General features: G+C 46.3%; 1 protein-coding gene across 4 annotated transcripts in view; it reads right to left on the bottom strand.

Moving 5' to 3' along the window:
• The window catches only part of RAB11FIP4 (RAB11 family interacting protein 4), a 115,571-nt gene that overhangs the window by 12,627 nt on the left and 79,820 nt on the right, over positions 1 to 23,124 (bottom strand). For 3 of the 4 annotated variants that reach the window (XM_068209695.1, XM_068209696.1, XM_068209697.1), the window contains one exon: positions 2,768 to 2,991. In XM_068209695.1, coding sequence (XP_068065796.1) covers positions 2,768 to 2,991 — 224 coding nt within the window. Of the gene's footprint in view, positions 1 to 2,767; positions 2,992 to 14,006; positions 14,028 to 23,124 lie in introns of those variants that run through there. The other variant, XM_068209698.1, reaches the window with a different exon arrangement.

Here is a 23,124-nt window from a genome sequence, read left to right as displayed (position 1 = left end):
ACTGATGTGACTAATGGAGGCCAGGTTCCTACCCTTCCTTCCATCAGGACAAATTCTGTCTTTCAGAGGAGATATGGACCACAAGACAAGGCTGTCTAACTACCAGAAAAGTACCTAAAAAATGATGTTAAATGGGTAGGGAGAGGCAGGACCCGGTGACTTCAGAGAAAGAGGGCACATAGGTAAACAGATCAGCAGTCAGGCACCACAGGAAAGCAGCTGGCAGAGCAGTTTTGAGCACACCAAATCTAATAAAACAGAGCAAGGAGGCCACAGAGGGTGCACAGGGCTCACCTGCCCAGAGTCCAGACTGCCCTGTGCAGTGCACCTGCAAAGTGCAGATGTATTACACAGGTTTGCTCAGCTCCCACCTTGGTGAGGCATTCAAACAGACAAGCCAGTAAATTCACAAAAAAGTTCTTACAAGTAAACTTCTCCCTACAGAAAACACACCTGGAAGACCTGAAACAGATGTTTCAGTTGTGAGGCCCTGGCATTGCCCAACTGTTCCCCCTACAGCAGAATCCAAGGCCTCTGCAGTACAGACCAAGCACTACAGGAATCTGCTGGCACTTTATGCAGATTGGGTGAAGTTTTTCTCTCCCTGTGCTTCAGTGCACCTGCTTGTCTCTCCAGCTCCACCAGCTGAGCCATGGGACAGTAGAACCCAGGTGACATTGTTCTCCAGCAGCTCAACAGTATTTCCTCCTAAACGTCTTTGAGTCTACCTTGAGCCTCTCAACCTGTCTACAGGGAGAGTCCTCTTCCTGTATTACTCCACTTGTGAGCTGTAAACAAGAGATGCACCAGTGTTCCTTTGGTGGATGGTGCAAGCATCATTTGCATATCCCTTCCCTCCAAAAGCAATTAGTAGCAGAGGAAGCCTGCCAACATTTCAGATGTATGCTCTTTTGTTTCCCCTGTTTTGATGAGATCCATTTATAACCTGCAACACATTTATCTAATTCACATTAACAGAAATTAGGGCAAGTCAAGCCAGGCACACTATTGAAGGATGAAGATAGGAACACTAATACAATAAATAGATCAAACTTATCTAACAAGGCTCCTTGGCTGAGGGATTAGTGAGAAGCTGAACATATCACACTAACACTTACTCATAAAGTGCTGCTGTGCCACGGACATACCATGTACTGGTAAGTTTTTGGGAGATCTTACAATCCTACTGCTGTTTGCATCTCAACTGCAGTTACACCAAGTGAGTTTGGGAAGAAGCTCCTCGTAACACTTCCACCAAGATTAGAGGCCTAGAAATCACACAGTCATTTGCAAAGGAGTTGCTAAAAGTGACTGATTTTCCTCATTCTAACACTTCCTGAAGGGAACTTTCAAGTGTTTGATGCTTTTTTGTTTATTTGGTTTTTTTTGTTTGTTTGTTTTCGAAGAACCTCCTGTTCTTCAGAGCAAGATTTCAGAGGGCTGATACACAACCCACCTTCTTCAGCAAGCAGCAAAGTAAATCTCTCTATTACCCAAAGTAAATTGCTCTATTGCCTCTTTTAACACAAAAGCATGAAGCTACTCATGGTTCCCCCAACATATTTACCAAAGGTGAGGAGGTCTCAGAGGATAAATTAAGGTCTGTCAGAGCACAGTAGCTCTTGGTGGTTCCTGCCTGCCCTAGAAGGAGGGTACAGGAGGCACAATGCCTTGCCCACCCCCTTCACAGGAGCCTGACTAGCATAGCTGGGAGGAAAAGCATTTCGAACACAGCATGGGAAAAAGTCAGTCACCACAAGGATGGGGCTTTGGAGAACTGGGAATGGCAAGCAAAGGAGACAAGCTTGATAAAGAGCTCATGGAAATGGTAATTATCTTGATAAAGTCTCTAAGGTTGCTTGGGCAAATGGGAGAAGGCCAGAACTCAGCTAGCTGAGAAATTCAGGAGGAGGGCAGGAATGAGGCAGCACAGGGAGCATCTGAGGAGGCCCAGGAGAGAGAAGAAAGGCTGCCTTAGCAACGAACAAAGCTCAAGAGGCACAAATCAAGATGACAGGCCAAAAATAGGGAAGACAACGCAGAGGCTTACAAAGCAAGCCCAGCTGAGCTATGTCCTGTGGTAACTGCATTAATTCAGTTCAAAGCTGGATTAAGCCAAATTAGGTTCCTTTTCCCCACAGTCATCTTTAACCAGCACTCCCAGGTACTCACCTGGCAAGAGTCAAGTTAGGGTTACAGAGACACTGGTGTTAACAGCAAACTGTGGTTACACACATACACATGCCAGGACACCCAGTGTTAAACACAATTTACTGTTGCACAATAAAGGTTATGGAAAATTAGAAACACGAAGAATTAACTTGGTACATGAAGTTGCAAAGCAAATCAGCAGAGCCCAGAACACCAGGTACACAACTAGATGTACAAAAGACTACAGCAGTATCCCCCATACTGAACTGCTTTGCAGGAAGTATTGTTTTAAACCCAGCATATAAAGCTTATGGCAGAGAAGAACCTATGTTTTGGGGAGGCTAATGCACTGATCTGTTCTGGAGAGACTCAGTGCTTTAACTTCAACACACAACATGCAAGTCCTGTGAGTGCTTACAGAATGTACCAGAAGGAGCCAGGACTGAGGCTACCTAAGCCACTTAAGAGGACCTGGACATCCATCCCCCTTATGCTGTAAATGGATGTTAAGTTTCTAAATCCATCAGCCATCTTCAGCCTCCCTCGGTAGGGATTAACCACATAAAGGCTCCTTCCTCCTTGGCACGCGCCTTGGAGCGGAGCTGGCACCACTCACTTGTCACCGGGCAGGAAGAGGCCACCGAGCCCCCCGTCCTTGTCCTCGCTCCGACAGACGTCCGAGGCCTCGGAGCTCTGGGCGCTCTCAATGGCACTGTCCATGTCAGACTCATGGTGAACCTCCTGCTGTGCCAGAGTCATCGCGTCCTCATCAGGAAACAGCTCCGACTCGCTGTAGGTGCTTTCACTGTCCAAGTAGGCACAGTCCTGGATTTCACCACCCTGGCACAAGGAAAATCGGAAGTCAGCTCAGATCAACCCTGAAGGCAGTTCAGCAGACACAGGAGAAGCAACAAGACACTCTCTGGATGCCCTGGTAAACAAGAGTGATACTGAATAAAAGTCATGAAACAAAAAGCTGACCTGCTTTACAAAGCCAGCTCCTGTAAGCCAATAAAGTAGCCTGTACCTTCCAGAGGGGCTCTTGTACTGCCTCTGACTTCACAGGAGAGAAGGACACAACACCCAGCTATAAAATGCAGTCAGTTTTACCCTAATTCACTAACAAAATGTACTTGAAGTAATAAATATCCTCAAAGTTTTATAACAAAATTAGGCATCTTTTGAGAGATAGTAATATATTAGTCACCAAGAGTTAGTCCTCTGATTAATATTACAGATTGAACAAAAGCAAACCAGATAAGCCCAACAGTTTACCCTGTCTTTGAGGATGGACAAAAATTTGTTAGATGAAAAAAGAATTGGCAGGCATTAAATTGTTTAGGGTAAGTCTTGGTGATAATCAAAGATATATGAGAGCAGGAATAAAAGGGCAAAATCATCTCTTCCTGCTTTCTGGAACCACATGTCTTGGTTAAGTATCAACTAAAATAACACATCATTCTCATTACTGCAACTCCTTGCTCTTGCTGTTTACCCTCTCCCTCCCCTTCCTGCCCCACGAATACTAAGAATAGCCAAGACAAGCTCTATTTCTTGCCGGTGAGGCATAAATAAAAATTCTTAATTGAAAAAATAAAGGCTAAGATTTTAATCTATCCTTTGATAAGCAGCCACACTGCAGTTGTGACAATTTCCATCCAGCATGACATAAATAACTGAAAGCTGCAGAGCAAGTCCTGACTTCGAGCTCTACTCCAAAGCTCATCTGGAAGCTCCACAGGCAGCCTGATGATTGAGCTACTGCTAGCAATTGAAGCTTTTCAAGCTGAGTTCATTGGCACAAGGAATGGAGCATTTCATTCAGGGATATACCTCATGTTTAGGCACAACTGTCATCCCACCCAGGAATCCCAAGGCACTGGCACTATCACCATGCCCTCCTGGTGAGCACATTTGCTGGGACACTGGCCCAGTGGCACCACTTGCCACAGCTCAGCTTCAAGTCCAACCCCACAGCCTCTGGACACCTCTGCTGGAGCCAAGGAGGCTCAAACCTGCTTTTGCAGAACCAGTGATGTTCTGTGCTGATGACACAAATTGTCTTTTCCATTTCAACAGGAAAAGAGTCAGGCAGAAGCTGCAGCTTTTCAAGATTTGCAGAAACTCCTATTAGAAATGCAGGTCTCACCATCCACCTCTTTCCTGAAATACCAACTTATATAACTCTGAAATCTCCTAGCATATGGAGGCTGAAGAAATTCCAACAACCCCACCTGCTCAAATCTCATTAACTAATGAATACTCCAGCAGGGAAAAGGACAGCACTGCCTGCTGTGTTTGAAACTCCAGGTACACACACAGAGCAGACACCGGGATGCTCTTCTAGCTGAGCTTTCAACAAGCCTTCCAGATTAACAAGCAATGCCAGTGAAACACCTGGCACTACTCAAAAAGCCTTTTCTGTGTCAGCTTTATTATGCCTGAAACTTTCCCGAGGTGTTGCTTCGAGAAGTGTCCCAAAGGATTTATCCTAGGACTACACCACGTTGTACTTATTGAAGGCACGCTGCCTCATGCAATCAAATGTGTAGCTCTGAGCCACAGCCCCCCATCCCCAGCGAGCCCGGGTCTGGCAGGTCAGACACCAGCCCTGGAACCTGCCCCGCCTTAGCCCCGGGCTCTTCAGTACACCTGACTTGCACCTTGCACCCTCCCAAAGCGAGCAGGAACAACGCCACTGTTAACAAATTACCCTGGGACCTACAAGCAGTAAGTCCTTTTTAGTAGGTGTTGAAAAAGCAAAGATTACTAAGAGCAATTACAATGTTTCAGAAGTACCCAGAAGTGTTTATTTATCTAACATTTTCCCGACGTTTCCTCCCCCACGCTGAGCCCCACAGGCACAAACATTATTTTCTTAACAAGTTTAATGCAATAAAGCCTGATTGCTATTATGGAATTGCACCAGCTGGTAAAAGTCTGATCCAGGAGGGAAAGAGAGGGGCAGGCAGTACACAGTAGATCCCTGAAGTCTCAATTAGCACGTCTTTTTCAGAGATCTTGGAGAAGGTCTCTGCTTAAGCAAGTTTTTACAGCAGGAAAATCTCTCCGGTATTAAACAAATTAACACAAGAAAGTAAAGGTCAAGAAGATCACGAAATACTCCCTTTTTGCTCCCCGTAGGTAACACCACACATTTGCTTGCTCTAATAATAGCAGCTGAGGTGCTCTTTGAAGAGTCCATTAGCAATTAAATGTGCAGTGTCATCTCTATGGGCTGAGGGCTCACTTCTCCTCTCTGTCCCTTTCTGGCAACCTTCACACATTTATTTGTATGGGAGAGCTGATCTACGCGTACAGCACACACTCCACTGTCCCCAGCCCACTCAGTGCCAGGGATTCTTTTCCAAAGTGTAATTCCTCTCTTCCTGCACTTTAAAGCCCTCTGGGAAAAAAAAGAAAAAAAAAAAAAAAAAAAGAGAGAAAAGAGGGGGGGAAAAGGGAAGACTAAAAGACATAAGTTGTTGGGGGCGATGGTCCATCACAAGCCTCAACACCTGCTTTACAGCTTCTGCAATGCCGCACTGCCAGACTTGGAGCCCCTCCTGGAAGCAGGTCCTCCCTACTGCTGCTCCCATCCTCGAGCAGCGGGGAGCTCAGGGACTGATGGGGACTGGATAAATGGAGAGCAGGGGCCAGCCCAGCTCCTTGGAGGAGCTCCCCCTCTGCTGCTCCCTCAAAGAGGGAGAGCAGATGCCACATCCCAGGTTGCCAAGGCCCCTCTTCACAAACCTGGCCCGACCCCAGTGCCCGATGCAAACGAAGTGGATGTTCAGGAAGCACATCTCAGCTGCTCCCTGAGCACCCGGCAGCCAAATCACACACCGAAGACCTCAGCCCTTTCAAAGCCAGCAGCACCACGAATGACCGTGCCAGGAGCAGGAGGGCTCAGCTCCAGCAGCTGTCAATTCACGCTTTTAAGTGCTCAAGGCCCACCTCCAATCGGTGCTAACACAATTTCAGGTGATGTACAGCAGCCAGGATCAGCGACAGCCACCGTGCTCCATCCTGCACGCCTGTTCCCTGTGGGCAGGAACTACACGCTCCACCAGTGAGCTTTGAGAACCTAGGGGTGTGGAATCCCTGCCCCCTGATAACACAGTATTCCTGGCACATGGGAACCCCTCGTGCAGGTCCCCTAAAGTATGGAGCTCGGGGGACACCACTCTGGCGTCCCTTCAGCTCCCTGGGTGAAACCAGCCTCCGGTGCAACTGTCACAATCACACATTTCATTAAAACTTTTCCTTCTGTGGCCTAAATAATCAGTAGGAGAACACAAACAAAGCATCTTTGAAACAACTAATACAGGTTAAGTAAGCTATTAACAGAATCGGGCCATGTCGCTGGTAAACAATATACAGGCACCCACACCTTACTGAGTAAAGCTGTAAGTTATTTGAAGCTGTCATTGTTCAGTGATCATGGCTTCTCACAGAACTATACTTCCAATGATGATATCTAGCACAAGCTGCTTACAAACCACACCTAAGGAAATTAAACTAAATTTAAAAAAAGGCTGATTGCACACATTAACCTCTCAAATTATCCCTTCATAGTTTAGATATCTACAGTATTTCATATATCAAATTAGACGTTGGCAAGAACAAGTGCTATTCAGGTGGCCTCAAGAGAGCTAACTTGAGATTAAGGAGAGTTTAAGAAGTTTAAAGATGAATAGACACTTCTAGCCTGAGTCATTTATCATTAGCAGAAACTAGCAAGAGAATGAGGTTCTGACGACTTGAATATGAATCACTGGGGTTTGTCATTCTCCTAGGCAGCTCCCTTCTTTGTTGGCTGAGTCAAAAGAGATAAAGCTGCTGCTTATGATCTTGGAAGATTCTCATAAAAAGAAAACCCAACCCAGAACGTTAAAATACCACCAACACAACATAGCTGCGGGTATCTTTAAAGCCCTAAGTGGTTTGCACTTTATCCAATCGGATGCTCAAGATAACTCCAAGTGCTTCACAGGCAGCCGGCCAGACGCTTGTATAGCAACTGTTGAATATTCAGCAACAGTTTGCTCTATAGAAGCACCTGCTGCCCACAGATCCAAGGCCACTTCACACAAACTAATGAATTCTCTTCCTCGAAAGAGGCTTTGTGTGGCTGCATTGAAGGCAGATGAGTAAGCCCAGCCTGCCTTTGCAACAGCCACCCCAAACAGAAGCAGGAGCCAGAGGACAGCGATTCCCATGGATTCCTTCTGATCCTTGTGGGGCAGGAAAGCAGTGTCAGCATTAGGTGGGTATGGGAATACAGCTCTGCCTTGCCCTGCAGTGACCTGAATGGGCTTTCCCAGGTTGGAAGCAATCTCCAAAATATGCATATAAAGCAGCCGAAAGCTAGAAACTTGGCTGACAAACAGGCTACATGACATGCCTACATCAATACATTCATGTTGAAGAGCAAGCCTCGTTAAAATTCACTCCCATCACAGCCAAATCACCAGCACCCCTGACATTTAGACAGCCTCACAGTATGCCAGAGCAGACAGGGAAGAAAGGAGGATCCAAGTATCCCACCACTGTGCAATCTGATTACAAAGAGCTGGACCCATCACAGACAACTAGAAACACGAAATGCCACATGCAGACGAGTCATGGCCCTTCCTTCACCAGGATCATGCCTCTGACCCCTCTGATAAGCTGAATCTGCTGTGGGACAGATACAAGCCTGAGTCCCTGCACATTCCCCAGCCATTTCTTTCCCAGCAAAAGCACAGGGAAAGTCACCTCACCATAACTGGAAGGGAAGAGGTGCCATGTGGAGGTGTGCCAGGCTTGGTCTCAGATGAAAGTTACTTACTGTTGCACTCCATCATAAGAAAAAACCCAGGTTCTCTCATCTTTATTTAAGCAGCCACTGCATTGGAAGGCAAGTATTCTCTTAATTACCGACTGACAAAGAAGGGTGTGAAGCATTTCTCACTAATGTGTTTTAGAAACAGCCACTCCTCTACACACATTTGCATGTTTACACCAAGTGGGCTATGAACATTTTTTTAAAGCACAGGTTTTCCCCAGCGTATTTCCTTTCCTTTTCAGTTGTCAGGCAGAGGTGGGGAGGTACTGACCTACCCTTTGATCTGACGGGAACAGGAGAGACAAGGAAGAGACAGAAGAGGAAAATGTAGGAGCACTAAGTGAGACCACACATGTGCATCTGAGTCCATGACGTGAATGAGCTCTCGCCCACGGCTGGCTCCCTCCTGCCCACATCTGGCTCTCACCCACATCCTTCTCTCTCTCACCCACGTCCTTCTCTCTCTCACCCACGTCCTTCTCTCTCTCACCCACGTCCTTCTCTCTCTCACCCACGTCCTTCTCTCTCTCACCCAGGGTGCGGTGCCTGTGCACAGGGGAGAGCAGGCTGCTCACAGTGGGCTGATGGGGGAGGGAGGAAGTCACAGAAACCGCTTCCATCTCCTGCTGCAGAACACGGAAGAACACCCAGTCTCCTCGTATAACTGGGAATATAAAGTCTCTCCGAGTTCAAGATCAGCGTGCAAAGCACTATTATTCTACTAAGCTGTTCAAATAAGAAGTTATTTAGGGCCAGAAGTTAGTTTGGTCAGGGCAATGGCTTGCTGTGATTGTTTAGTTACTCTAATATTTTAAGGCAAAGCTTCACACACTGTCGTGGGTATTGAAAGGAACTTCTAGGGGCAAGATTATTCCTAAGATCCAGATCTTGAGTTGAGTGCTGGACAGCATCCTGGAAAGGCAGTGAAGAGTCCCCAGAGAGAGGGCAAGCCCGTGCTGTAGTGCACTGCCAGCCTCCCTTCGCTCTGCAGGATAACATCTGTCTCTGGTACAATTGTGCAATTCAAACACAACAGGTTTCAACTGGAAGACCAAGCTTCAGCTTCTGGGCTGTTCCTGCTGAATCACCCCAGGAGAGGGCACAGAGGTTCTGAAAGGCCGCTCTGTGCTCTGGCTGGGAAGTTCAAAGTGACATCGTGCCTTTTCCAAGGCAGAGGAGAAAGGCCATGTGCTGCCAGGAGCCAGCCAGGGAACACAGGAGTCAGGAGTGCTTAAACTCTGCTGTCACTTTAATTGGCCATAATGGAGATGCCAGACTTCATCATATGCAGGGTCCAGATCCAAGCACTCCTTTTCACAGGTCATTGTTTATGCTCTGGAAGTTTTAGCATTAAAATGCTTTAGCAGACTGCTAATTTGATCCTCTAAAGAAAGTAAAAAATATAAAGCTCTTCCTTTTACTTTGAAGTTGTGCCTCATCACTCCCTGGGCTGCTCCCCACTACTATCATACACTCATCAGCCATCAGTGGAGGGTCATCAAAGCAAGGAGAATCCCTTTGCAGATGAAAAAACATCCTGATCTGCAGTGTTAGGAACAAGAGTGCATTACCTTCAGCATGGATGGGGCCAGGACATCAACCACAGAGTTCAGATTTAAACCCACCAGTCATTTGCCACTTTGTTCCAGCATTGCTTAAGGCACTTTTACCTCTGAACTGCAAGACAGTTTCCTTTTACTTTCACATATCTAGAAAAAGCGGTGTGAAGTGGCACCGTGCTGACACACCACAAACATCACTCAGGAAACTCCCAAGTTTCCACTGTCTACTCCAGTAAGAGCAGAAACGAGATCTAACTACCTGAAAAGTCTCTGGTAACACTTCTGGAGTGAAACCTTGTAACTTCGCAAGCAGCCAGAGCTCCTCAGAGTGGTAACACGGTCCTTCCCCCAGAGTGAACTGCTGGGACAGCCCGCAGCAGGTACCCCTGCCACCTCCTCCTCCTGGACAGGGCACCCTGCTCAGGCAGCTGTATGTTCAAATGAGCTGTGGGCAACTCAGCATCACCTTCGTGCTCTGTGTGGGAGTGCTGCAGATCTTGGTTTATAAAAGCTGGTATACAACTTAAAAAAAAAAAAATACTCATATTTGCCCAAAAAGATCTGCAGAGCAGATAATACATGTGACATAATGAACCCTCTTGAGAAGCCTTTGCCTTGAGATGAGACAATCTCATTCTATTTTTAAAGTCAGAACAGCAGTAACAGGGAGGGAGGACAGAAAATGTCAAACTCTCAGCAGGGCTTGTTGCTGGGGTCTGCGGCTCAGCCCCTGCTGAACCTGCCAGCAGGGCCAGTGAGGGCAGCTCTGGCACACTGGGGCAGCAGCATTCACCATTCATTTGGCAGGAACACTTGGTGACAACACTGTGCCCTGGGTTGTGTCCTGGGTGCCCTGGCCAGATGTCACAGCATCCCTCACACAACACACACAGAGCTGCAGCTCATGGTCAGAGGCACCCAAAGACCCCAGTACAGACCAGTCTTAAGACCAAGGGTCACAGGAATGGTCAGATTACGTTACTTTGAAGCAATGGTACAAGTGAGCACCTAAGCTAACAAAGAGCTGGAGGCTGCTTCCAAAAGAATGTCCTTATGCCTAAGGCACAGTTCAGCACTCACTTCTCAGTTCAGACCCCTAATTAACCGAGTCGAAGTTACAAGATGCTCTTTGCCAGCGGCGTTTGCTGCTCAGGGGACAGCCGAGCTCACATGCCAACACGTTTTCCTTAACAAGCCTCAAGGTCACTCTGCGGGGCCTCAACAAAAAACAAAACCCTTGCACCACACTTGCCCGCGGGTGCTGCGGGCACATGGGTGAAGAGCTCCTCGAGCTGACTGAGTGCTGCCCCAGCCGCTGGGTGAGGAGGAGGAGGAGGAGGAGGAGGAGGAGGAGGAAGCAGCACCTCCTGGCACCTCCACAGCACCATTAGGCACAAACAGCCTGAAGAACAGGAAGAAGCTGTCCCAGGCAGAACAGTTCTGCCTTGTGTCTAAGCTAATTATTCACAGGAACAGTGGTCAAACTCCCTTCCCCCAAGGAATTTGGAAACTATAATTTTTGCATTTATTATCTATACTACTGCAAGTCTGGTCTCCAGCAAACACCAGGAAATAAAGCCATTTAAAGTAAAACAAAGAAAAAAAAAGATTTTTGCCTCACAAGTCATACTTCTGTCTTGCCATCCACCCGGGTTAGATTACACTGCAGTCTCCAGCAGGGAGGGATGCTTGGGGAATGGGAGCAATTTCAGACCCCAAGAGGTAGAGAAACATCTCGAGTTTCTCCAACACAGTAAGAAGTCCAGCCATGCCTGATGAGGAGTAGTTTATGTTGGCAAGCAGAGGGAAGCATTAAGGATGTGGCTTTGCTGTAGTTTATACAGAAACACTTCCCAGAGTTCATTGGTCACTCTGAATGCAGACAAGCCTAAAAGGTAATTTACTTCCTGTTTAAGAAATCCTAAAGTAGCTCTGAAGAACTCCTCATTAGGAGAAGAAAGAAGCTGCAGGACCTTGGCTGCTCTTCAGCTGGTGGTTGGGCAAACTATAGGTTAAGGCATTTCTGCTGTAGGAATAACTGGAATTGCAGCCTTTACCCAGCAAAGATTGCAAGTGCTGAATTTTAAAAAAATTTGGTCTCCTCGTCTATTTATAAAAGACAGTTTATTTATTTTTAAACAAAGTCTCTCACATACCTGCTTTTTTGCAGGGAAAAAGTGCTTTTTTCAGGTTTTTCTTCTTCTTCTTTTAAATTTCTACAGTGAAGTTAAAGCATTTAATTGCAGAAAGGCTGCCATGCACATCATCGAGCTCCACACATGACAAACACGAACTAAGAACCCACTGCTCATAGACCCTGGCTTGGTCAATAAGCTAGGTTTTTGATTTACACAGTAAATACACATAGGCAGGAGATACCCTTGAACTTGCACAGACAAAGCAGATGGGAACCAAGAAGAAATCCTTTATAAGATTAGGCTGCAAACTGAAAACACAATTCAAAGCAGAGTCATATGCAGAGACCCCCTATTACTAACCAGCAGTATTCAGTATTAGCTGCAACACAGTGCCCAAAGGACTGTTCTGTGCTGTGAAGAAGCACTTACAGAGCCTATCCTGTGTTTGGTGCAGCAATCAACATAAATAACTAAAGAACGTACAAAAGGAGTGACATTATTATGCTGCATTTCAGAATTTTAAGGGGTCAGCTACATAAACATGGTGAGCATTTGAAGATATTAATATTTGGATAATGGTTAATTCAGAAACAACCTATGATTAGTTTAATAACCACTTAAAGTGGTTCACTAAGACACTGTATTTAAAAGAAAAAGTTAAGATCAAGCTATGCTCGACAGATGTAATAACACTGGTTAATTAATAACTGGAGCAACGCAATTCCATTACCCTGCTATTTTGGCATGGGAAGTGTTTTGTTTTGCAGTTCTTGCACATGGCAAAGATTCCCCAACTACCCTGGTGGTAAGAGCCCTGTCAAGACAACCACAGCTGAGAAACATCTGCACATCAGGTGGCTTCTGGGAGACATGCTGCTGTGTGCAGCAATTCTTCAAATAACAAACTTGAAAGAAACCCATAACAAATGGCTTTAAAACTGCTCAGAGGCTGCCACATCTTGTGTTGGGTACAGCTCAAGCTCCTCTCAGTTTGGGCAGATGCTGCCAAACAGCCAATAGAAATTCCACCCTCCTGCTGTGCACAGTTGTAAGAACAATATTCCACACTACTGCACATATTTAGTGGTGACACCAAGTCATTCCCCACCTCCCCTAAAAATCAGAGGGATCACAGGCAGAAAAATTACTTTATGTTGGGAAAGGGCAATCCAGTCCCATCACTGGAGCAATCCCCCCATTCACATGTCATCTGAATGGAATAAAATTATTTTCGACAGAAGTAGTTATGGTAACATAGCAAAAGGGATCAAAATAATCACAAATTATACTGGTATATAGGTAACAATACAATACACTGGATACAGGTACCACTGAGTTCACATTTAGGGAGTCTATTCTGAACCCATTTCAAGAACTTTTCTCCTATCTGTGCCTCCTCCTTACCCATAGTAGACAAATCAGCCAAATACCATGAGAATAAATAATTCTCTCTGCCCCCAAAGCCACCAAGCTTAAAAATCTACCCCAAGCAATGAAAATATTGCTACTACCAAAGCAGCAACATGAAAATTCCACCTCAAAATCAGCACAGCACAAAGCAACGAGGGCGCCTGCCTGCCCTGGGATCTCTAACCACAGTCACTTCTGCCTAACAGAAAAGCACAATTGCCCTTCTCCATTTCAGGGACACGACGAACTCCAGGCCAGGAACTGCTCACATCTACAAGATCTCTGCTGTGAGCTGCTTTCTTGTGCTGCCAAACGCATCTCACAGGCCCATGGCGGGCAGAAGCACTTCACCCACCGCACCAGGGCAACGCTGGTCCCACACGAGGGCTACAGGCAGCATCTGTAGTTCCAGCACAGGCTGTCGTGACAGCCACACACTAACCACAAATCATTTCTTTCTGCCTATGTCACTAGCATCCCGGAGCCAGCAAATGCATTCAGAACCACATTTGGGTATTAAACACATTCAACAATAAGTACTGGCAATCCAAACACATTGCCAGAGCCACAGAAAATAATTACAGAGCAAGCCCCCTGCTTGCATTCATCCTTAAAAAAGTACTTGTTTTTCCTCCTCTTCCCCTTTTAAAGGTTTAAATCCCAGGTATTTGGGCACCTCCAGGTTACAGAGCTGAGAGCTGTAAGAGGCTCAGCTATGCTGGAAGACATCAGCTTCTTCCCCTACACCCCCATTTCACCCCACACAGCTGCTGACAGACACATACGCTTTCAGATTTCCCCCTATGACCTGCTCACTTCCATAGCGAGCCCAGCCTTCTAGCACACACAACTCCGGAGCGAAAACCCCCTCCTTCAGCAAACATGAAAAAAAAACCCCAGCGGATTTCGCTCTACCTGCAATTTCACGCATTTCACGAAAACGCCGATGCCGCACCAAAAACCCAGCGATGCTTTCCCCCCCTCGCTTCTGGATCCCCACCGGAACAGAGCGGCCTCAAGGATCCCCCTTCCACCACGGATCCCCCTCTCCTCACGCCGCAGCCCCGGCGCGGGTTCCCCGGAGGGGCAGAGCGAGAGCCCGCGCCGGAGCTGCGGCGGGGAAAACCCCCAAAGCCCCGCCGCAAACTTCCTCCTCACCCCGCAGCAGCCACCGGCCGGCTCCCGCCTCCTCCCGCTGCTCCTGCCGGGCTGCCCGTACCTGGCTCGGCGCCGGGAGGTCGGTGCCGTGCCCACGCCCCGTCCCCGCCCCGCAGCGGGGGCGGGCGGAGCGGCCCCGCGGGCCGGCAGCCGCGGGAGCATCCCCGCCCCAGCGTTGCCTGGCGACGCGCAGGGGCCGGGGCCGGACGGCGGCGGGAAGGTGCCCGCCGCACGGGTGGTGTGCGGCTGGGTGCTGTGCTCCGGTGGGTGCGAGTGCCGCGGGCCCGACCCCGCTCCTGGGCTTAGTCGTAGTCACTCGGTTTTGCTCAAAAATAATGCGGTATTGCTCAAAATTATCTGTGATTAAAATTATGCGCAATTGCTGGCGAGAGGGGAAGATGCCTGGGGTTCCTGAGGAATGAAATGTGGCTTAAAACCCGATTAAAACCCGATTAATTCTCTCTGTATTATATAACGATATATGATATAACTTTGTATTACATAGAAAATAAAAATGCATGCAATTATATGTTTATTAATTATATATGTACATATTTATATGTACTTTATATATTTTTATATAATTATGTGTGTGTAAATGGCACAGCTTGCCCTGAGAAGCTGAGGATGCCCCATCCACAAGTGTTCATGGCCAGGGTGGACAGGGCCTCCCCACCCCCAGGGTTGTGGACAATCTTCCTGCAGGTGGTGAGTGTGCAGGAACACATCTGAGATGGAACAGAAGAATTTTTACAGACTGATTTTGGGTTCCTGATACTTCCTAGGTGAAAGGTTTGCAGCAACAGGCACTGAGGGCTGTCAGGTCCCCAGGCAGGGACAATCTCTGGGGACACCAGGGTTCACAGGGGACATGCTCACCTGCCCGGTGTACCCCCATTCCTACAACAGAGTCACAAGTGAACACATGTACGGCCTCCCTGCGATGGTGGTGTCAGGCTAAAGCACCCTCAGTGTGCCCAAAGCAAAACTGATCCTGTTAGGAAGTGATGTCTGTTTTGTCCTTGATTTTAATCCCTTTAGTTACAAGATAATGAGATGAGAAGCAAAACAAAAAGGCTGAGAACAGTCACACCAACCTTGTTATTTTATATTTGCTTTACTTCTTGGAAATTGTGTAACTTCCTTTTTCACAACACCTCCTAAGAGCTGTGTTTACTGTGCTGTCTGTGCTAATAAAGGAAAAAAAAAAGAAAAAAGAAATAAATAAAATCTGTTTCTGTGGCTTTGCAGCATTAGACTACAAGGCAGAAAGGGGAATACATAAAAACCATTTTTCCATAAAATTTCTATCTGGGAGTCAAAGCCTGCCCTTATTGACTGTCACAGTTGTCACTGCTGTGTCACACATGGAAGGAAACACCATCCTGCAGATTCAGCCAGCAAACAAACACCTCCCTCCAACTGTAATGGCCCTGAAAGACTCGGAAATGCAAGAATCCCCAGCCTTTACCCTGCCATTTGATCTGGCCATATTCCAAAGCCCGTCTTTAATGTCACCTCAGGTATTTCTTTGAGACATACTTTGGAAACAGTGCTCATACAAGGGGTTACAAAGATGCTGTAAATGTAAATTACTGAAAGATCACTTGAATACTTTATACTTCTAAAATATTTTGGACTTTACTGTGTCCAAAGACAGGGTGCTTTCCAGAGAGGCCCAAAAGTTACTTAAAGCAAGGGATAAGGAAATTCTCAGAAAACAGAGGAAAGGAGGCAGACACGAACCCATATACCAGCATAACATCTCATGTCCCATGTATTCCCTGAACCTACCCTCATTTTCATCACAGCCAGCGACTCCTAAGTGTAAAACATTGATGTTCAAAAAGCAAAAGAAAAGAAATTAATCAGCCCCAATTCTTACATATATGCAATGCTTAAAGCCATTCACTGAACTTGACCCTTTTCACATTTCATTGAAAGAAAATGAAAATAATTCCATCTCTGCTGAGCACAGAAGTTTTGGAAGGGCAGGGGATGCCTGAGGTTTAGTGCAACAAAGTGTAACAGCAACAGATGAAAGCCAAGTGCAGCTTCAGCCAGCACAGACTGGCGTCCCCACGTGTGCCAGGAGGTCACTGGGACTCGGCAGGGCACAGCTCGGGGCACAGAGGGGACCCAGCAGACCCTGGGCTCCCTGCGGTGGCAGTGGGGCTCCAGACCCTGTTCTGGGGCTCTCCCGGGAAGCTGAGAAGCTGATAATGAATGGTACACCAGGAATCAAAAACCCCTCCTCAACATCCTCCTATTCATTAATCTAAATGAATGGGAAAGCAATTTCTACAAGACAGATTTAGGGACAGACAACTTCTCTACTTTTTAAATAGGACACATCTAAAATCTGCTTTTCCTTTCAGTATGCAATTTGAGAGAGACAGTTGTATGTCAGGAGCTCACTGCAGAATAAACAACAATCACACATGAAATAATTACCTGCATGGTACATTTTGTAATTGTTTCCTGAAAGATGCAAGCCAGAATTGTTTGTATTGTTACACAGATCAGGCACTACTATGGACACTATGAAACCTGACAATTACAGAACCATTACCCAACACAGATCTACTTTCAACACCTTGTGATGAGAAAAACATAGAATAAGCATTAAACAGATAAATCAGCAATAGTCAATATTATAATAGAAATGTTAAGAATATATGCATAACTGTGTAGTACACCTGCTGAACACCCTACTCAGTTTGCTACCCAGGACTTTGATATTCATTACACAGTAATAATTAAGAATGCACAAATCTCTCATTGATAGATGCATTTCTCATAAAGGTCCTAGAAAATGTATGGACTTTAGACAATCATTCCTCATTAAGGAGTGACGGTATAAAATCTTTATTAAGTAATAACCCTAGCTATAATACAGGTTCATTTCTCACTTCATTAAAGCTAAGCCTGATTAAGTAGAGATTGTTATAAGCTGCCTTTGATCTCCATTGAGACAAAAACCTTATTTTTACACATTTCATGGTAAAGTGTAATTTTCTGTTTAATATGACTTATGATTTGTTTCCTACAAAGGGAAAAGCAGAGCACGCTGTCATGGCTGAGGGAGGGCAGGTGACCATCACTGGCTTCTCTTGAAGGAATGAGGATTAATTTTGGGAGTGACACAGGCCTTTAAGTGCTTCATGCCTAAGAGCAGCAAGGGTGCAGAGGAAGGGTGTCTGCATGTCTGCCTGGGACAGCAGCTTCCGCTTGGTGCAGCTGCAGCTCAACTGAGTCCGCGTCACGGAAGGAGAGCTTGCGTGATACATTTTTCCCATCTGAGACTGGAGTCTATTCTCCTCTCATGATTTCAGGCAGCTGAGGAATTTGTGCAGGTTAGTGACTGCTCAGATGACACAGACACTGAAATACGCTCCAGGCTTTGTGCGTGGTTGCACGAGCAGGCTCTGCACACTGAGACCCTCCTGAGCACGGCATTTGTGACCCCATCAACAGCAGACTTGCTGCCTTTCAGAGGGCAGCCGTTCAATGCCAGATTCACTCATCCAGTGCTGTAATTGCTGGACCCTGACAACGGCAGGACATCCCTTCACACTCAGTTTCCACCTTAATTCATCTTGTTTTTTCCTAAGTCCCACCCTCCATATGCCACTTGTATTAAGTGTACCTACAAAGTACCTGTGCTCCAGTCCTGTCCAGGGTTTGAGGTCACTGACAGGAGACTAAATTTTATCCTCATTACCATAGGAAAGAGAAGAGATGGGTACATTGGCAAAAGGATGCTTGCCACTGCCAGATCTTCCAAACAAACACTATGCATCCTGAAAAAGGTGCTTGAAGAAGCATGCCAGAGAAAATATTCGTTATTTGGGTGATTAGAAGAAGATTGCTGAATATATCACTGAGTGCCTAAAGCAAAATCACTGCTGTCCCCTTCCCTTTGCAGGTGGTGAGTTGGAACGAGATGATCTTTAAGGTCCCTCCCAACCCAAACCATTCTATGATTCTATGATTCTGTTATTTCCAGTAGCACCCAGAGTGCTTGGTGAAACCAGGGGCTCCTGGCCAGGAAACACCTAGCAGGGCACATCATTGAAAGGGTTGATGGCAGGGAAACCTGCTGATCTGGTACAAAGCACTGCAGTTTCTCTGGAGCAGTTCTGAACAAAGGCTGGCACCTCCTCTGCTGTTCCAGAGGCAGAATCCTTCCTCTGCATCTCACTAAGGCATTGCTCACAGGCAAGTCACCCTAATGACAAGAAACTGGAGCTGAAATGTGAAGAACAGAGACTAATTAATAATGAAGGTAATGAGATCACCAGAATATATATACACCAAACCTGCATCTTAATTATCTCATGAAAACTGGCAACTCCAATCATGCTTCAAAAGCCTTTAATCATGCTCTCTCTGATGAACATTGGTGGCTATTTTACAGAGACTTATGTAAAAATACCTTTTGTGTAGGTTTTTCCCCTAGCATAAGAGCTGGCCAAGTTACTACCATGTGTAACTGCTCTGCTCCAAAATGAGATATCTCAGACTTGTAATTACAGCTGGTCTGATCTTCATCTCATCTACTCTCATCTTATTTTGGAGTGCTTCCTTTGAAGGAAATGCAGTAAGACTGGCATGAGTTACTGCAGTATTATTATGAATCCCTTTTATTATGACAGAACAAACCAAGAATGATCCCTAATTAAGGCAGTTTCTGCCAAAACCCAGGGAGCACACAGTCCCTGCCCCAAAGACCTTGCAATCAGAACAGGCAAAGACATTTTAAAGCAGGGAAAAGAGGACAGAATGAACTTGCTCCCAACTACAACTTGTTCCCATGATTTAAGGAGGAGTCAGGAGGAGGCTGAGATAGGATGAACTCAGGACAAGTGCGGAGCAGGGAAGCTGAAGACTGCAGAGGGAGCAGAAACAGGCTGCATTTACAGCCAGCAGAACCTTTCTAGATCTTTCTGCAGTTTCTTCCCTGCCCTCCCCATCCCTTCATCCTTGAACAGGGTGAGGAGGTCAGCTCCAAAGTACAGCTGCAGGGGAACACTGCTCTGGGTGCAGCAGGCATAGCTCAACCCCTGCTCCCACTCCCAAAAAACAAAACCCCAAGTGCCTGCAGAGAGGCTTATTTTGGTAACTAAGGAAGCAGCAATTCAGACTCTACACCACGGGGGTCTGCTCTCCCCATGACCTTCAGAGCAGAGAGCTTGCTTGTGTCATATCCCCAGGAACAGGGCAGGCAGCCAGGCACATCAGAGAGCTCTGGTCAAGCACAGGGCTCGCTGGAGAAGGTCTCTGTGCAAGATGAGAGCACCGAAGGCAGGACAGGGCTGGCTGAGGGCCCATGAACCTGATTCCTTGGGCCTGTAATGAAGCTGGACCTGACTCTGTGACATGCAATTACAGCATGAAGACATTTCAGGAGACTCACCCACTGCTCTCTCCAGAGATGAGCTACTTGCAACCTCTCTGCCATCAGTAGGTTATACTTTGGTTGCTTAATGAGGTGTTTGGAGGGATTTTCTGTGTTCCTCTCCAAAACCCCTCATGAAGGACAAGCAGTCAAGAGCTGCGAGTGCAAAGGCCAGATAATGGCACAGGATACACATCACCCTCTGAAAAGCAGTTTATATTTTGTTCATCACTGCAACTGTACCATTAAGTTTTTCATGTCAAGCTCTGAAGGCATCTCAGAATTGCAGCTGTGAATCCACGATTAAAGTGCCTTTGACAAAAGCATTACAAAAATATGCCAAACACAAAATCTATTCTACTCAACCTTTGTCAAAATACTCAGTAATAAAAAAAATAAAACAGGCTACATGAACAAATTCAAGTGAAAAATATGTAGCCTGTCCTTTAGAAATGGGCTGGGAGGACTCTGGGAGGGCATGGACACATTCACTTTGCTGACAAGAGCACAGAAAGGAAAAGAAAGTGTGAGCATCCCTCAGCCACCTCAGAGCTTAAACCAAGGTGGAGCCAAGTGGCTCCATATTGCACCAGAAAGATGGAATCACATTTATTCAGCTGTCTCCACTGTGGCTGTAGGGATAGGATGCTTCAGTGCTTTCTTCCTAGCCAAGCAAACAACTGGCCAGGGCTCAGGTGAGCCTGGAGGTGCAGATGGAGCAGGGGGTTCTGACAGCCCTTCCGACACATGAATATGCTGGATTATGCTTTGCATGGTCTGCAGAAGACAGGCTGCTGCCAGAAGAACTTTTTGGTAGTTTCAGCTCTGAGCATGTTTTCACGACATGTTTTTAAGCTTTTAACACAACTGGTTAGCAGAGGAAAGGAAAAGAAAAAGAATCAGTTGGCCAGAATGAGAATAATTCATGCTCACCAGGGGCTGGTATTTCTCTCATGGCACACAGCAAGGCTGCAGAACAGAACATCCAAAAGCAAGAACAAACCTGCACTGAGCTCATGGGTGCAATTTCACTTTGGTCCTATTGCTCGTTTGCATTACCACATCTCTTTAATCACACAATTACACACTACTTCCCACTGGTCTGGATGTGTTCAGGACCCTGGCTGGCTGGTGCTTGGCTTATCAGCAACTATTCGATATCTGCTTTAGTCTCTTGATCAAAGTGCAGCTTCATGTCTTATTTATGGCTACTACTAACAGCCTGCTCTGCAGACAGAACTATTTATTTCCCCCTAAGCTTTTCTGTGGTGTTCATCACTGTGACATCTGAGTGCTCTGCAACGATTAATTTATCTTCATAAAGTCTCTTCAAAATGAGAGAAGATGGTATTCCCATTTTACAGATCAGGAGCTGCTGCACAGACAGATTGAGGTCAAACATTTCCACTCATGATAGGTCCTAGTATGAAATGTCTCAGATCTAAATTTTTTTAGATACCTTCAAATGTAATGCCAAAAAAATAAAAACAAACCAGGTTTGTGTGTTCAAATAAAACTCTGACTGGCTTCTTAGAAAGTCAGGTACAGGAACAGGAGAGGATTAGGGACTGTAAATGTTGGTTACCAGGAAGAAAGCTGAAAACTTTCTAACCCCCAGTCCCAGGAACACTGAAAACCAGTACAGATAACCCATGTGAATGTAAAATGCATTATGAGCCTTTGATAAAGCAGCAAAGAATACCTTAAAAAAACAAAACACATAGGGATGTCCTCAGCAGTTTAGGACACGGGACCAGACCCTGAGAGCACAGTTTAAGGTAGGAGGAATTGCAGGTTCTCTCCACTTCTTGGCCCATTGAGCATGGAAAAACCAGAAAGCTTTGTAGTGTAGACGACCACCCTGGGAAGGAAAGCTTTTGTTTTATCACTGTGTTAAAAGCATCTGTGGATCAAATGTGCCAGTATCAATTTACAGCATGAAAATGCCGCCCAGGGGACTCTCAAGACTCATCTTTTTAAATGCTGATACCTCTTTGTCAGTTTTAATAAAAGACAGCTACAAAAACAAAGTGGGCCATGTGGTCTCAATGAAGCAGAGACCTTGGCAATCAATAACAGAAACAATCTGCACTTACTATCTGGGAGAATTTGCTTTTAGCAGCAACATTTCTATAATAAGACATCACTCAAGAGCTCCCTTCAATTTTTCTTGGGACAATGAGCCCACTGTGCCCAAAGCACATCTGTGCTTATGGAGATTTGCAAACCAGGACAGTGTTTAGACTCATAACTTGACCATGCACCGTATGAGGCTAGATCACAGCTTGCAGGATGCCTGATCCTTCCTCTTCTGCCCTCAAATGGACAGTTTTCTATCTCAAAAGAAAACTTCTCTGTCAAAATGTTGACTTTTAATGCAACATAGACATTAGTTTCTGCTTCACCTCATGACCTCTTTCACAGAAGGCCTCACAAGTGCTCACAGGTCTGCCCAATACAAGCTCCTGTCTCCAGCTCTGTTTTTTAGCAGATGAATAAGGTTAGTAAAGACAACAAAACCTGGGGAGAAGAAGGACATGGAAGTTAAAAGAAAACCTTTCTCATTTGCTATGCCTGAAAGACACCAAACTGTGCCACAGGAATTGCTTTTTAGTTGAGAATCCTAATACATCTCAGGCCCCAGACTGTGTAGGATTTAGATAATCTAAATTACATTGCAGATCAAAGTTTTATTTGGAAAATTGCATCTGAGACCATTAATATTTTCTGTTTTATCAATCCAGTGCCATCTTCGTGTAGCACATACCCAGTAATGGGACTCCTGAAGTAGGTGGTCATCTGTCCCAGTGCCACCAGTACAGGAACCGGCTGTCACCAGGGAAGAACGCTCATGGGCACGAGGTGGCCTTGGCTCAGCCCCTGGCACCGGCAGCTGTGGCCTCTCCATCCAGGCTGAGTGGAGAGTTGTTTTTCAGAGGGATGAGAAGGCTGCAAAGGGCAGGAGCTGAACAGTTTGCTGGTTTTGGCCATTTCCTCCAGGTCAAGGTGTGGCTCTGCGCGGGCTCTGCTGTGTCACAGTGACCTGTGACCTCGGCAGTGCCAGCACTGACCCTGCAGGGCCCTCCCTGCCAGCTGAGCCCCATCTTCCTGTCACCTGTGGCCGGTGGTGACAGCAGTGTGACAGCCCCCAGCCCCTGCAGTCCCGGGGTCTCCATGGACACAAGAGAGACATGAACTCTGGTTCCTGTGGCTCTGCACTTCAGTGACATTGTGGCGCTCGGCTGCTGCACCCCTTTTCTTTCACTCTTGGCTCTTTGCTTCACCAAATGAGGAACCAGATGTTTCCAGTTCCCTCTGATGGAGAGACACTGCCACAGTTGTGAGCAGGCAGCTGGACTGTCAGGCTAAACCTGTTTCAGTAAGTAATGTTCATAAAATAATTTCAGTCCAAGCTGCAGCTGCAGGAAATTCGTATATGCCTGGTTCAGGATTACTTTTGGGTTTAGGATCTTG

The sequence above is a fragment of the Anomalospiza imberbis genome, chromosome 19 (genome assembly GCF_031753505.1).
Source record: "Anomalospiza imberbis isolate Cuckoo-Finch-1a 21T00152 chromosome 19, ASM3175350v1, whole genome shotgun sequence".
Classification (NCBI taxonomy): domain Eukaryota; kingdom Metazoa; phylum Chordata; class Aves; order Passeriformes; family Viduidae; genus Anomalospiza; species Anomalospiza imberbis.
The sequence above is the reverse complement of the archived record's forward strand: the minus strand, read 5'-3'. Positions and strand labels throughout refer to the sequence as shown.